This window comes from Coregonus lavaretus (assembly GCF_964263955.1).
Source record: "Coregonus lavaretus genome assembly, contig: HAP1_SCAFFOLD_256, whole genome shotgun sequence".
In the NCBI taxonomy this organism is placed as follows: Eukaryota; Metazoa; Chordata; class Actinopteri; order Salmoniformes; family Salmonidae; genus Coregonus; species Coregonus lavaretus.
The window spans coordinates 184,636-199,267 of record NW_028166494.1 but is presented as its reverse complement, the minus strand read 5'-3'; the positions used below and the strand labels follow the sequence as shown (position 1 = coordinate 199,267).

General features: G+C 40.6%; 2 protein-coding genes across 2 annotated transcripts; one reads left to right on the top strand and one right to left on the bottom strand.

Annotated features, from left to right (window-relative positions):
• Nucleotides 1-3,811: 3,811 nt before the first annotated feature.
• On the top strand, nucleotides 3,812-7,827 carry LOC311114634 (armadillo-like helical domain-containing protein 2; the record flags this gene model as incomplete). Its single annotated transcript, XM_084189876.1, has 3 exons — nucleotides 3,812-4,010; nucleotides 7,014-7,195; nucleotides 7,552-7,827. The coding sequence occupies 3 exons, from the start codon at nucleotides 3,812-3,814 to the stop codon at nucleotides 7,825-7,827; spliced, it is 657 nt and encodes a 218-aa protein (XP_084046002.1).
• Nucleotides 7,828-7,937: 110 nt separating this feature from the next.
• LOC311114640 (geminin-like) lies at nucleotides 7,938-13,687 on the bottom strand. Its single transcript, XM_084189883.1, has 7 exons — nucleotides 13,501-13,687; nucleotides 12,888-12,952; nucleotides 11,781-11,882; nucleotides 9,313-9,469; nucleotides 9,007-9,089; nucleotides 8,610-8,720; nucleotides 7,938-8,478 (listed from the first exon to the last, which is right to left on the bottom strand). Exons 2-7 carry the CDS (start codon nucleotides 12,936-12,938, stop codon nucleotides 8,278-8,280), a joined length of 705 nt encoding a protein of 234 aa, XP_084046009.1. The 5' UTR covers nucleotides 12,939-12,952; nucleotides 13,501-13,687; the 3' UTR covers nucleotides 7,938-8,277.
• Between the last annotated feature and the right edge of the window lie 945 nt (nucleotides 13,688-14,632).

Here is a 14,632-nt window from a genome sequence, read left to right as displayed (position 1 = left end):
CGTTCACATTAGTCAACGGCTATTTGCGCTTTTCGAATTGCACTGTGGCAGGCATGTAAATATAATAGACAACATTATACTCAATGTAATAATGTGACACATTGAACTGGATTGAGTTGGTGTTTGTTTTTATGGTATGCACCGTTGAGTTTCAGGGATTTTACAGACCGTTTTAACACTTTCTGTCAGTGTGTCATGGAAGACTATTGAGAGGTCAGAAGACAGATTCAGATTGCTCAGGAGGAGCTAGTAAGCAATGTTCACATTCTCACGTCATCAACATGCACAAAGAGAAGAGAGAATCATATACTTGGACTGCTTAACAAACTCTTCTAAGTTCTCTACCAACACATGCCTGGGATCTGCATTGAGTTTGATTGAATGTCTGCTTGCTGAGAACTGATTTGAGATCAGTTGTTTGAGCCACTGGAGGAGATTGATCAGAATCTATTGCTTTGGAAGCAGGTTGGCCTCCATGCATGTACCCATTAATACATGTACTGCTCTTTTCATCCTATTGATACTAATACAGTCTAGGAGAATGTGTTAGGTAATGTTAGTGAGAACGCAATTTCTACATAATGGTACAGAGCAGAACCAAGGGGTTTGTATAAGTTGGGATGACGCTTCGATCGGCAAGGGCCGAGGCTATAGTGTCCGTCTAGCTTCTTATGCCTATTGTAACTATACTACTGAGTTCGGTGCTTCTTCGCCATGACAACAAAACATGTTTGTTTCTCGACTTAATTTATTGTGATTTACACGTCACATTTTGGATTCTAATATTCTTTAATTTGCATTTACTTTTTTCGACTAAGAGGGCAGAATGCAGATACTAGTAAAATAGCTGTATATTTATGTTCCATATTTTCTGCTTGTGGTTGATATTTGAAATATTGGCCTCAAATTCATTTTGGGAATGATCTTGCTTACATGAAATTGAACTCTAAATTTGGATTTATTTAGCTCTTTTGGAATTTGTTTATACCTTAAAGGAAAAATCCACTCAAACTTTATTTTGGTATTTTTTCCATTGGTCCACTGTCGATACAGTCCCAAAATATTTTTAAGATATTAGATTTTCAAGAAGCAAAGTGTAACTTGCCACGAGAGAGGCACAACCTGCATCATATGATGCAAACGCATCATCGTGATGATGTGACACTTGTCACTTGAAAATCTTAAATCTTGCCGACATGAAAAATATTTTGGGACTGTATCAACAGTGGACTAATGAAAACAAATACCAAAAGACAGTTTGAGTGGATGTTCCCTTTAAGTAGGATGGATGGATGGCTGGCTGATATTATTTGGAGAGGATTTGCCAATATCATATAGCTTTGCCCCAAAATGCTCCAAATGAGACAGTAGATATTAGAAAATGTCATTTATAACCAAAGTAAAGCCTGAATTAAAAAAAAATAATATCTTTAGTAAGAATGAATTCTGAACATATCTGCAACCTGGCCTCTATACCCAGACTCACCTGAAAAGCACAACAATATTAATCAATGTTATCTAAATTATCATCTCAATCTTGTAACATTACATCGGGTTCTAACTAACTGCACACTGTCCAAAAGCCATAACGATACAAAAGTTGTATTTAAGGCGGTAATATGTGTGAAATAATTAAAACAATTCTTTTGTATATTAAAGCTGTAAAAGTGTGAAAGTTGTTACAAAAATTGAAGATGGCTTTTTGTTTTTCTATGTCAAAGTTTGGCCTTGTGTTCATTGAACATGGTCTATATTTTAAGCAACAATTCTTGTTTCTCCCATGATGTGAATAGCATTACAGTATTTTGGTATGATGATACTTGTTGCTTCAAGAACTAATCTAACATCCTTGTTCTTTTCCTCCACAATGGCACGGCTTTCTTTGTACTAAAAGTGACCAGTGTTGTGAATTGACATGTTGCTTCTATTCAAATCCAAGTCATCCGATTAAACACGTAGGTAAAATAATTAAACGTTATTTGATGTTCATCATATTTCATGAAGCCACACAAGATTTGCATTATCTACATATGGTGAACCTTGAACTTGAACAGAAAGCACACGGAAAGGTCATGTCACATAGCTTCAGTAGACTGCATTACATTATTTTCTACTTTTGGTTTACAATATTTCCCCTGCTCAATGAAAGTGGCAATAAAGTTTATTTTTGCATAATTATGAAAATAAGTTGGCCGATTTGTTTCATTTATTGGAGATACATGGGATAGGGATCAGAAGGTCACAGGTTGTAGTCTTGCCGATGCCTTTCTTAAAGGGCCACCTTGCATGTGGTTTTCGTGATCTGATCAAGATAATCCAATCACTAGCTGTTCAAGGTATGTCGCATCTACACATTGTATTAAAATGTGTCTCGTATCCGTCCACTGTGTTCGCATGTTTCCACAATCATTTTCTGGGGGTGTCCTTTAAAAAAATATATTTACACTCCAAAAAAACAAACTTAGACAAACACTAACAATGACTACATCTCATCTGCCCAGGCCCGCATGCTCACACCCCCATCCCTAGTGCCTACATTGTTTGCCAGTTGTTCTTAAATTGTACCAATTTGTTTTTCTCGGTCACCCATGCTATTAAAATATTTAAATAAATTGTGTCAATGATGGCAGATTGATTGACTTCCAAGTTTTGTATACTTTTTTCAAGATGAGTTAAGAGAATCGTCCAGCCCATTGGGTATCTCTACACCCCCATATGCCATATCTTGAAATATGCAGACAGACGGAATAAAAGTAAGTTTACATTGTAATACTTCTGACAGCCAACTTTCTAGCTCCGCCCACAACTTCCAGACTTTATTGCATTCCCAGAAAGCATGGATTATTGAGTCATTATTAGTTTTACACTTGAGACATGGCTGCCGTTGTGCTGTAGAATTTGTGAATTTTGTATAATAAATTATATACATTTGTTAATACTGGATTAAGCATACATTTGTTAACTGTAATTTCATTAGTTCTCCAACTTTCCCCTCCATCTTGTGTCAACATCAGTTCTATTGAAGTCTTGGTTCCAATAGTTTATATTTTTTTCCGAAGAGATTGTCAGTTGGATATGCTCTCTGCAAGGTTTTGTATATATTCCCGATCATATGAACATCCTTTTCTAACTGCCAAAGTTTTTGGATTTATTTTTGTTTATACCAAGGACCCCACCGAACACAATCAGTTATTTTAAATTGTCTACAGTACACCAGTCTAAAATGTGGACAAGATCAGAATGTCAACAAGCTCAGGACACATGTTATCACCAGGTGTAAACAGGGCTAAAAGGACAAACACAAAGAGGAGAGGTGACTGATGAGGTGACAAGTATGTCACTGCTGGAAGGTTAAGAGGATGTGGGAAAGAACATAACATACTCACCCTCTAGCTCAGTGTTTCCCAACTCCAGTACCCCCAACAGCAAACATTTTTGTTGTAGCCCCGGACAAGCACACCTGATTCAAGCCCTTGAGTTGAATCAGTATGTTTGTCCAGGGCTACAATGAAAATGTGAACAGTTGGGGGTACTCAAAGACTGGAGTTGGGAAACTTAACTTTTTTCTTGTTAGAAAACTTTTTAGAGTTCAGACCGGGATTATCAGCCTACATAAACCAGCAGAAATTCCTGTGCTTGTGTGTATGGTATTTCCATAGAGAAAGAGCAGTATCCGTGTCTATGGATATCTCTAAAGTAATTCTACTTGTATTAAGAATGTAGTTGCATCACAATGGTTAGAGAATTTTGTATTCCATCTCAAGCATTCCGATCCACACAAATTCAGCTGAACAAAAGGAAAACTGCCACCATGATTCAGCGAATTGCATTATTTTACAGCAACCATATAAAAAACTACCTGTTTCCCAATGATGAGGGGTCTGATGAAGACTATAAGAACCTGCACTATAAGAAGATTAGACTAGCAGGCCAGGACATTCAGAACACAGAGCTGCCTCTGGAGAAGAGAGTACTGGCGGTCCACAACATTGGCCTACTGGGATACACAGGTATAGTGTAGAATAAGAAACGGGTGTGCTTAATGCTTCCAACCTTATTCAACACTTTGTAATGTAGTAAACTACACTGCTCATAAAAATAAAGGGAACACTAAAATAACACATCCTAGATCTGAATGAATGAAATAATCTTATTAAATACTTTTTTCTTTACATAGTTGAATGTGCTGACAACAAAATCACAGGGCGCCAGTGGCGAATTTGCCAATCTTGGTGTTCTCTGGCAAATGCAAAACGTCCTGCACGGTGTTGGGCTGTAAGCACAACCCCCACCTGTGGACGTCGGGCCCTCATACCACCCTCATGGAGTCTGTTTCTGACTGTTTGAGCAGACACATGTACATTTGTGGCCTGCTGGAGGTCATTTTGCAGGGCTCTGGCAGTGCTCCTCCTGCTCCTCCTTGCACAAAGGCGGAGGTAGCAGTCCTGCTGCTGGGTTGTTGCCCTCCTACGGCCTCCTCCACGTCTCCTGATGTACTGGCCTGTCTCCTGGTAGCGCCTCCATGCTCTGGACACTACGCTGACAGACACAGCAAACCTTCTTGCCACAGCTCGCATTGATGTGCCATCCTGGATATTTTTTTGAGCAGTGTATATTGATTGAAGTAAAGAGAAGAAACCTGCAATCACTAAATAGGTCCATCTCAGGGCTCTCCAACTCTGTTCCTGGAGAGCTACCCTCCTGTAGGTTCACCGCAACCCCAGTCGTAACTAACCAGATTCAGCATATCAACTAACTAATTATTATAATCAAGTGCACTAGATTAGGGTTGGAGCTAAAAACCTACAGGACGGTACCACTCCAGGAATCGGGTTGGAGAGCCCTGTATCTATCTAATCAACACTTATCTTGACTGTAGCAGAGGCTACAAAGTTCACTTTAACAACATAATCTATTGTTTTAACACTAATGGATAACCATCCTACGGGCGCTCCGCGTAAACAGTATTATGTAATGTTTTCTTGCGGCAGGTCGCATAGTGGTTAAGAACGTTGGGCCAATAACCGAAAGGTCGCTGGTTAGAATCCCCGAGCCGACTAGGTGAAAAATCTGTCGACGCAATTAACCAGAGATTATCCATTGTATTGCCGCTCTAACAATAAAAATAAATGTATTCAAAAATGGAATGCAGTCTGAGGCGGCAAAATCAGACGGGACCATTCTAGCCAATAAGAGGGTAGATACACGTGTGAACAGGCAGAGCGGTTTCTGCTAGTTACCACAGCCACAAAGTCCAAATTGGAGTTATTGTTAAAAAAAAACTAATTTTAGAAATAGGCGGGGTTTATGCCTTTGTGGCTGTGGTAACTAGTGATGACCAGGCACAAGTCCGATATAAAGTGTTTTTTTCTCTCAAAGTTGCAGGGATGTCGTGTGTCCTACTAGTAACAACTCAAGAATTACTAAACTTATATTTGATCAAATAAGCCTACGTAGTAAATAAGCCATTCCATTTTTTTAAAATCCAAATTCGACTCTCCCAATGACCGCCATACAAAAACTCCTCGCTTGGTGAGCGAAAAAAACACCACTTGCAGGAGAAAAACAGATTTTGGGCCCAGTCAATCCTCTCGCTTAGTCTCTTCCTCTCAGACTTAGAGTAAATTTAGTTTTAGTTATAGTGAAACAACTCAATTCTGGTCTTCATTTTGGAAGTTTGTTGCAAAAGTGATATTTTTATTATTTTATTAGTAAATCTAATCACCCCCCCCCCCAGCGGTTAAACTCTACCATTGATATTGTGATGTAGCGGCACTATGTCATCTCAAGGTAGGGGTTCGGTATGAAATACTCTCCCTTCAAGGCCTACTATAAAAGCAGGTGACAGCGCCTTTATTATTTGGCAATTGTCTTTCTAAGTGGTGTGGCAATATATTTTGCAAGACGCTTCCTTGACTCCGACTGCTTGACTAAACTGACATTACACCAAATTCAAAAGGCAGTAAGGCACATTTCCGCATATGACCAAATGTAATGTTTTTGCTTAGTTTCTGATTGGTCGCGTAGTCCGGTAAAACAGGTGACTCGTAGCTCAATGGTTGAGAATTCTAAACCCACATATCCTTTATTTACAATATTCATCCTGTGCCCACACACGCACACTTGTAATTCTGAAAAGTGAAAGCATACCTGTCAGAGGGGGTCGCCCTGGTAGGTTTTGAAACAGTACCCAAAATCAATCTGAGAGTTAATTTTGACCATTGGAAAAATAACTAACTACTGCAATGCAGGTTGGATTGAATTGAGCCCCTACATTTTCAAGGTGATTGCACTTTTCCCAACACAATACTGCAGTTTATGAGAGTCTCTACGTTGAGGATTTTTTTTGCGCCCATGGGGGATTTGAATTTACACAGCAAGTGGCAATAGATGTCCGGGCACGTTACCACTATGAGCTAACTGTCCAGAGCCGTATCTGCTCTTGATGCACATTATTTTATCATCAGAGCATGCCAGTGGACTTCTGGTAAGTATGCTTTAGTGAGAAAGTGTTGGAATCAGGTACAACTACGTTTACCCACCCCCAAAAATGAACATTTATAAGCAATTCCACCCACCCACAACTTCACACCGGAATGCATTTTTTAAAATTAATTTGAAGGGGTTGGGCAGAGGCTGAAATTGGGGTTGAGAGTTAAACCCTTTAACCTTAATTGCTCCTGTAAATCGCTCTGGATAACAGCGTCTGCTAAACGTTTCGACATCCAATTGCCGTGGTGAGGTACAACTCCTTTGGGCTAATTATACCTGTTTGGGCATACATAAACAATGGATTGTTTTGGTCTCAGTGTATGCTAATTAAATGAAGACAGCCAAATGCATGTCTTTCGCACCACTGCACTGCTCAAATAAACTCCAAGATTATATTCAGTGTCTTGTGAAATCAAAGCACATTGCAAAGCCATCGTGTCAATGTTTGATACATAAAAAGTACAATCAAAGCAACCGAAAGAGGACCATTGCCTCTGAAAAGTATTAAACTATTTTGCCAGGTGGCTACGCAGCAGCAATCTGTGCTGCAGAGTACATGCCCCTCATGGCAGACTTCCTCAAGCAGCCCAGCCTGTCAGATGACCAGAGGATCTCTGTGCTGGAGGGGCTGTCTGGGGTCTGTTACGTCCACCTGACCAACCAGAAGCAGGCCCACTCAATGGGCCTCTACACCACACTACAGGTAGGGACAGCAGGTATCTTAGAGCAGGGGTATTCAACGCTTACCCTATGAGTTTCAGAGCCTGCTGGTTCTGTTGATAATTCATTGCACCCAGCTGGTGTCCCAGTTCTAAAGCAGTCACTGATGAGTGGAACAATTAAATGCAGTGGAACAGGCATTGCAGTGGAGTTGAGTTTGAAGGGCCTAGAGGTTAGAGCTGCAGGTAGGGACAGCAGGAGCAGTTAGAAACTCTGGTTCTGGATGGTCACCTGCCATTGTAGCCTTGAGCAAGGCACTGAACCCATAAAATTGATGTTTGGCATAAAATTAACACAAAATCTGTCTATGACAATTCTGTACACAATCTTCTCCTACAGGAGCTGATGGACACGACCTGCCCACTGTCCACCAATACTAAAATGTGGAGCTGCTACTTGCTCAACATCCTGTGCTGTAACAACATCCCAGTTATACGCACCCTGGTGGGGTCACAGAGCCTGAGGCTGACCCTAGAGGCTCTGGAGGGACAGGACTGGTACGGTTGGCCAAAGAACTACGCCAGGGAACTGCTCTGTATGCTAGGGTTCTGGACACCACAGGTTGTTACAACACTAGGCGCAGGACAGGTTGCGGAGCAAAACTATGGCTCTTAAACTAATTTCTGATGCCTTTTCATTTGCAGTCAGGTTTAGAAAATAGGCCAACTGGCAACTGATGTCACACTATTCTTTTGGAAGTTTGAGAAATTAAAGGCAAGTTACAAAAATAAAATGGTGTTTATTTCACAGAACATTCCTGAAGCCTATGTACACAGAGTGCACTAAAACGGCACTATAATGAAAGCCAACGTTTGGTAAATGATCAAATACATTTAAAAACAGCAAAGTTAAAAACAACCAGGGAAACTTCCCTTTCCATAGCCACATGATAAGCTGTTGTGGTTGACCAAAGTAAAAATCATGCAAGTAAGGCACAAGTATCTCTTGAGATGTTAAGCAGAGAAAATATATAAATCAACTACAGGCATCAATGCCAGAATGGTAAGTCCATAACACAGAGATTTCCCAAAGTTGAGTTTCACCCGTGCACTGAAGTTCTGGCACTCAATCCTCTCCTGAGGAGTCATCTTCCTGTTGTTTTGTGACATCATCCAAGACATCAGCCCTGGGTGTGAAATCACTGCTGGTACCAAGGTCATCATCAGAGTCATCTAGCTCCTCCAACTCATCTTCCGCCTTCTCGTCGGCACCAAGGGTGATCTCTCGCAAGTCATCTAGACTTTCCGGACTCTTTCCAGTTAACCTCTGAGAGGAGATAACATGAGCGTTGAACGTCACAAGCTACCTTATGTTTAAAAAGCATCCAGCATAGACTTCAAAAGAGCCACAAATACCCTTATGTTCCATCAATTTCCCACTACTTTCCCAGGACTCACCTCTATCATGTCAGCCATGTGTTGTACATGCTGGGCCAGCTCCTGAAGCTCATCATTCTCAGTCTTCAGGTGGGCTATCTGCTCATCCTTGGCATCAATGTCTTTGTGCAACTGTTCAAACAAGGTGATAAAGTCAGTTTTGAGAACTTGACAAAGTTTCAGGCTTCACCATCAGCTAAAAATCAGTTTCACAGACCCCACTATCAGCTTAACTCAATGGCACTAAAATAATTCCACTATATTCAAACGACCTGGGAGCAAAATGCCACATCTCTCTGAAACAGACTAACACCCATTGTGCCAGGTGGAGTGCTGCCAGAGAGACTACCGGATTTTGACTCATTTTGAAACGTGGGAAAGGGACAAGTTAGTCAGCTTTCTTCAGTGATTAACTCACTTTCTCATTTTCCTGTAGAACGCTGTAGAGCGCTTTACGTCTCTCCTCGGCTACCTCTTTCCAGTAAGAGGAGGGAGGGGTTACTGAAACAGAGGGGGTAGGCCATTTCAATTTAACTACTGGACAAAAGGAAGAGATTAATAAAAGGATATAGATTTAATTATATGGGATTAAAAGTATTATGACATTGTACATTGACAAAATAAACCCAGTCCATTTTAATGAAACATTGATGTGATAAATGGTATTAGGATCATGGCCAGCCAAACAGTTAGAGTGCTTGTAAATATTTAAATACAAACATACCTTTGACCATTAGTTCATAGGCCTCCTTGGTAACACCATCAGGTAGATCTCCATTCTCTGTGTTTTTAGATTTGACAGCAACTTCAGCCTTCACCCTCTTTGAGCCCTTCACTTGTTCTGCGTTCCACTGTTTTCTTTTGTGAACCACCTTTCCCGTCTAAAAAAATACCCAACAAAGAATTACTTGATCAGCACATCGGTTGTTGGCCTGATCCAAAAGTTAGTTTTTCTATTTAAATTATACAACATTCTGGCAACCAATGTAATGTATATGGGGATACGGTCATCCCAGCACCGCAGATTCTGCTGCAAAGAGACAAATCAATTGTTTTTAGGGCTGACCCCAATTAGTCGACTGGTCGATTGTTTGGTCTTTAGGCTGTTGGCCGACCGAGATGGTTTTAGTCGAGCAGTAACACACATATTTGCGCCAATCTCAGTGACCTAAATCGATTGCAGAGGCCTAGACTAAAAGCCAATTTATGCTTGATTCGAAAATGTGGTCTGAGGCTCCATATGGAGGGTGTGACGCAATTGCAGAGCCCCCAGAGGTCAAATTGAGCGCTGTACTGTGTCGCCATGCGCCTCCCAAATGTTGTAACAATGCGGAGGGCTCTGTATGGCTCCGCATTGACATGATTGGTTGACGGTAGGTGGGGACAGTACATAGTGTATAAACACACTCACTTCCTTGACAACAGCTCTGCAAAGCACAAGTAGTATGAATGCCCAGACTTCTGCGGAGGCCATTCTTGCCCCGACTTCTGCTCCGTAAATGCTGCATGGCCAATGCAGACGTCGGATTGACCATGCGCCCAGATGCACTTCTCTCCAGAATGCGCTCTCCCCCACCAATTTATGCACATTCATAGTTGAAATTCCTAGTGTATTTCAATTCCCCATTACATATGTCACCAGTAGTACATTTACCATGAATTCCTATAAAAAAAAATGTATCTACAACGTTTGGTTATGGTCATTTCTTTTAATGTATTCAATATTACAGTCTTCCTGTTCTCATTGTTGGAGTGGACACAGTTTGCAGAGTGCACAACCAATGCTACACGTTTCCAATCCAATGGAAACTGCATTAAATATGCTTCTTATCAGTGCTTGACTTGGACTGAAATAGGTTCCGGTACTCATTTTGGGTGATGGTACTTTTTATATTTTAGGTGCAGGAGCTCCACAATACTTTTGAGCTAATATTCTAGAAGAGGAACAGGAGCTCAATCAGCAGAAAATTTGAGTTGCCCCAAGCTCACTGGCGTGGGAAACTCTGAGGGCCCAGAATATTTTATTCAATGTTGCAAGTGCATTGCGGGCAGAACCCAAGTTAATACAATGTTTCAAGTTCGTTGCAGACAGGCCATGTGTTGCCAATGTGACTTATAGGATATTTTCTACCTGCAATGTTTGTTGGCTTTATGTAGGCCATTTTTACATAGTTGACAATGGCAATAGAAGTTAACTTACTTTAGGTTTGTATCATTTAAATAGAATTTTGATTAACCACATGACAATGATTGAGATTTGAAGACGTTATAAATGAAACTTATGGTTTTCATTTGCACATTTTCATAACTGGCACACAGCGCGGTAGAAAATGTAAGAAATTGGCATTCCACATGAGAAAGGTTGCCGACTCGTACTGTAGTCTATTACCGGCAATTTCAGGAGAGTAAAGGCAGAATCTGCGAAAGCCAGCTGGAGAATAGATGGGTCATGTTAAGGTTCTGGTCACCTAGATCTCTGGCACCCTCTTGAGGCATCAAACCGTAAGCTTAAAGCATCAGACAAGCTCAACGTATATAGTTGATTTTATTAAAACACAGGATGTGTCTACATGGAAAAATACACTGTTGAAAAATTAGAGCAATTGATTGGTCGAAAGAACATGACTTTCAGTCTAACAAGATTTTTTTTAGTCTGGGTCATCCCTACTTGTTTTTGTACTGCCCATATGTAGCTTGTTTTTGTTCGCAGGTTCAAGAATGGGCCAAAATAACTGCCGCAACATTCACCCAAAACTAACTCTTCAAATAGCACTGCTGGGTAATTTGAAAAGCCATAATCAATAATATAATACTCTTAGTAAAAATCCTGTAGAAACTGAGACTAGAAAGGTTCAGAACTTGTGAGAAAAACATTAGTTGAAAAATATATGGCAAGTAGAAAACAAAACTGGACGGTTTTCAGAGATTGATGGGAGGGGTTGAGGGTAGCTGAAGGGTGGGACTAAAGGTAAAGAGGGATAACTAAGGTAAAATGTCCCATGCCTGTAAAATGTTCATGTTGGAAGTACAAGTCTAAGTATTGTTGTCCATTAGTTTACTCCAATTAGGGGAGGGGTGATCGGGCTAGAGGAAAACGTAAAAAATATTGGAAATCCCCCCCCCCCCCAAAAAAAAAAATACAATATGGTTAGCCAAATACACTGATTTGGGTGACAAGTCCCCACGACATACCGGCATTACTCTGCCATGGTTCTTATTGACTGCAGCTTGCTGGAGGACTTGCAGAGTTTTCCTTGTGGGTCCCATGCCTTGAATGGATCCACCAAAAAAGTGCTGAAATAAAACATGAAGTCAAATGTAAAAAGTTTAATCCAGTACAGTTAAATAATTACATTTTTTAAAGTAAACAACGAAAAGTCTGTGCTCATGCGATTCCATACAAAACCAGTCAGGAGTTTGTTACATCCCTCTGTGAGAAACCATTGAGGTGCAACTTCGGTGGGAAACAACCCTCTCCCTGACCTCAGCAGTGAGCACACTCAGCAATGACCTGGGTATAGTGCCATTCAACAAACCCTACTCTGGTTACACTGTCGCGATTGTCATTTTGGGATAGCAAATAAGTGAAGTGGCTGAACAGCCCTGCGCATCTCACATCAAGGCAGACCTGGGTTCAAATAGCATTTAAAATCATTTCAAATGCTGTGTTTGAACTTCTGTTGCAATGGAACCAATAGAAGAGCCCAAAAGTCCAATCCCTCTGTCTACCTGGCACTCCAGGCAGGCTAAAGCAAACGCTCAAAGTATTGGAAAGACTTCCAATAGTATTTGTACCCAGGTCTGATATCTGACTGGATTGCACAGGCAGGCGTGGGAAAGGGGCAGGCGTGAGAAAGGGGCAGGCTCACCCTGCTCCTAGCACAACTGCATGCATGGGGTGATTGCCTTCCAATTCCCACAGGCTGCAATTGGCCCCAGGTCATTATCTTACCCGCTGACATTCTTAACCAAATAATTACTGTGGGAACTAGTCTCAAAATACTCACTATGGACAACTACAAGTTAGTGAGCATGCAAACATTAACCCTAACAATATATAGTGACAGGCACGAGGTCGAGTCATCGAATTTCAAAATGTTGAGTTCCAATTCTGGAGGTGCATGAAGGATCTGTGGGTTCACGGCCTGTTAAAACCACTTCAGTTAAATTGCTGAATTGTAATGGTGGGCCTCCTTGCACATAATATTTCAGTCATTAACTTGACAGTACAGTGGTCTGCTACTAAACACTTTGATATATCAACACTAGACAGGGGATTGGCATTTATCATTTGCTTACCTTTATGTTCTCAGAGGCTTTATCCCCAGGTTTCATTTTCCTAATGGACATTTTCTTGACAAGACCTGGTGAGAAAGGTACACTGTAAATCCTAAAGGCAATTTACTACTCGAAAAAGTGACTTGAGAATGATAAGGTAAAGCGTTACAATGTAACTTAGCCAAGAATGTTTGCCGACACTGGAATAGCGTTCTATAATTGTTATCTACAGTGTAACAGACTTCCCATCTCGCGGGAAGAAAAAAGCCGCCAAAAATGGCTGGCAAGGTATGGCCACAGACAAAAGCTGAAAGTTACCAGGATCTTTGGTATGGCCAGGTTTCAGGTAATAACAACTGTCTAGCTAGTTAACTAACATTATCAATGTCTTGCTCCAAAGATACTAACGCGGACCAAATTGGCTAGTTAGTAAAGTAGAAATGATAAAAATCATAAACCAAACCGGCTAAACCAAGTAACGTTAGCTAGCTGGAGTTAGCTAGCAGTACTTGCTAACATTCATTAGTAAAATAAAAATACGCAATCGTTCGTGTAATACACTTACTGACTTGAGCGTATTTGAACTTTGAGTGAAATTAAACATTTTATACTACCATATAATAATGTAACTTACAGTTTTGGCAACTTCCGAAAGTGGGATCAGGTTGTTTTTGCTTCTTTATTTCTCTCGTCACCTTCCTCTCGCGCCAGGAGCTTAAATATCCTCTTATCACGTGACATATGTAACGCTACTTCAGGATTTTGTAAATCCTTCAAAATAAGAGTTGTCATCCGTTCTCGTTCTCGTTCTGCCCAGTAAACTAAATTCATTATGAAAGTAAAAATGATAAAGTATGCAGTTATCAGCAATCAATATATCTTAGTTCATTATCAAACACATGCATTTCTAAAAGTGAAAATAATGATGTGATATATTTGTTTTTATTTTATTTTGTACGTTTTAAAGGTAGACAGCGATATGACATTAATCAGGGATGGGCAACTCCAGTCCTTGGGGGCCGGAGTGGTGTCACACTTTTTCCCCATCCCACAGCTGATTAAACTAATTGCATTCTAACCTGAAGATCATGATTAGTTGATTATTGGAGTCAGGTGTGTTAGCTGGGGCTGGGGCAAAAGTGTGACACTAATCAGGCTCCCAAGGACTGGAGTTGCCCATTCCTGATGTAGATGCTGAAAGTAAACAGCAGCATGGTAGGTCAATTTCCGCAACAACTAACAGCATTGAAGTGCAACTTCTCCGCTGTTTTGGTCCCGTGGCTACCACATTGTAAAAGCGTGAAGCAAACCCATCACATGCGCAGATATTGTGTGAAGGCGAAGTCGTGCATCTCGCTCACCCCAATATCTGCGGTGCTGCTCATTGCAACATTTCACTGAGTTTACCTTTAAATGTTTTTGTGCAGTCCTATCTAATGGACTGTAAAAAATTTTTTTACAACAACAACCGTACAACGTATCTCAATAAAAGGAAGGTTCATTGTACTCTGTAGCCTCATATAACATGCAAAATAAAACAATTTACACCACCCTGAACCCCTTTATTTTTTATTTTTAATAAAGACAATGTAAAGGGACAGTTTTGTAAGTTACAATGTGTTATCATCCTTCACAAAAGTGAAAATTGTGTGCTTTCATGTGAATATATATAGAATACCTTTATTTAATAGTAAAAAGCAGATTAGTATTCACAGTTCTGACCAAAGGCATAGCCTGACAGAGGAGAGGGAGAGCATATACTACAT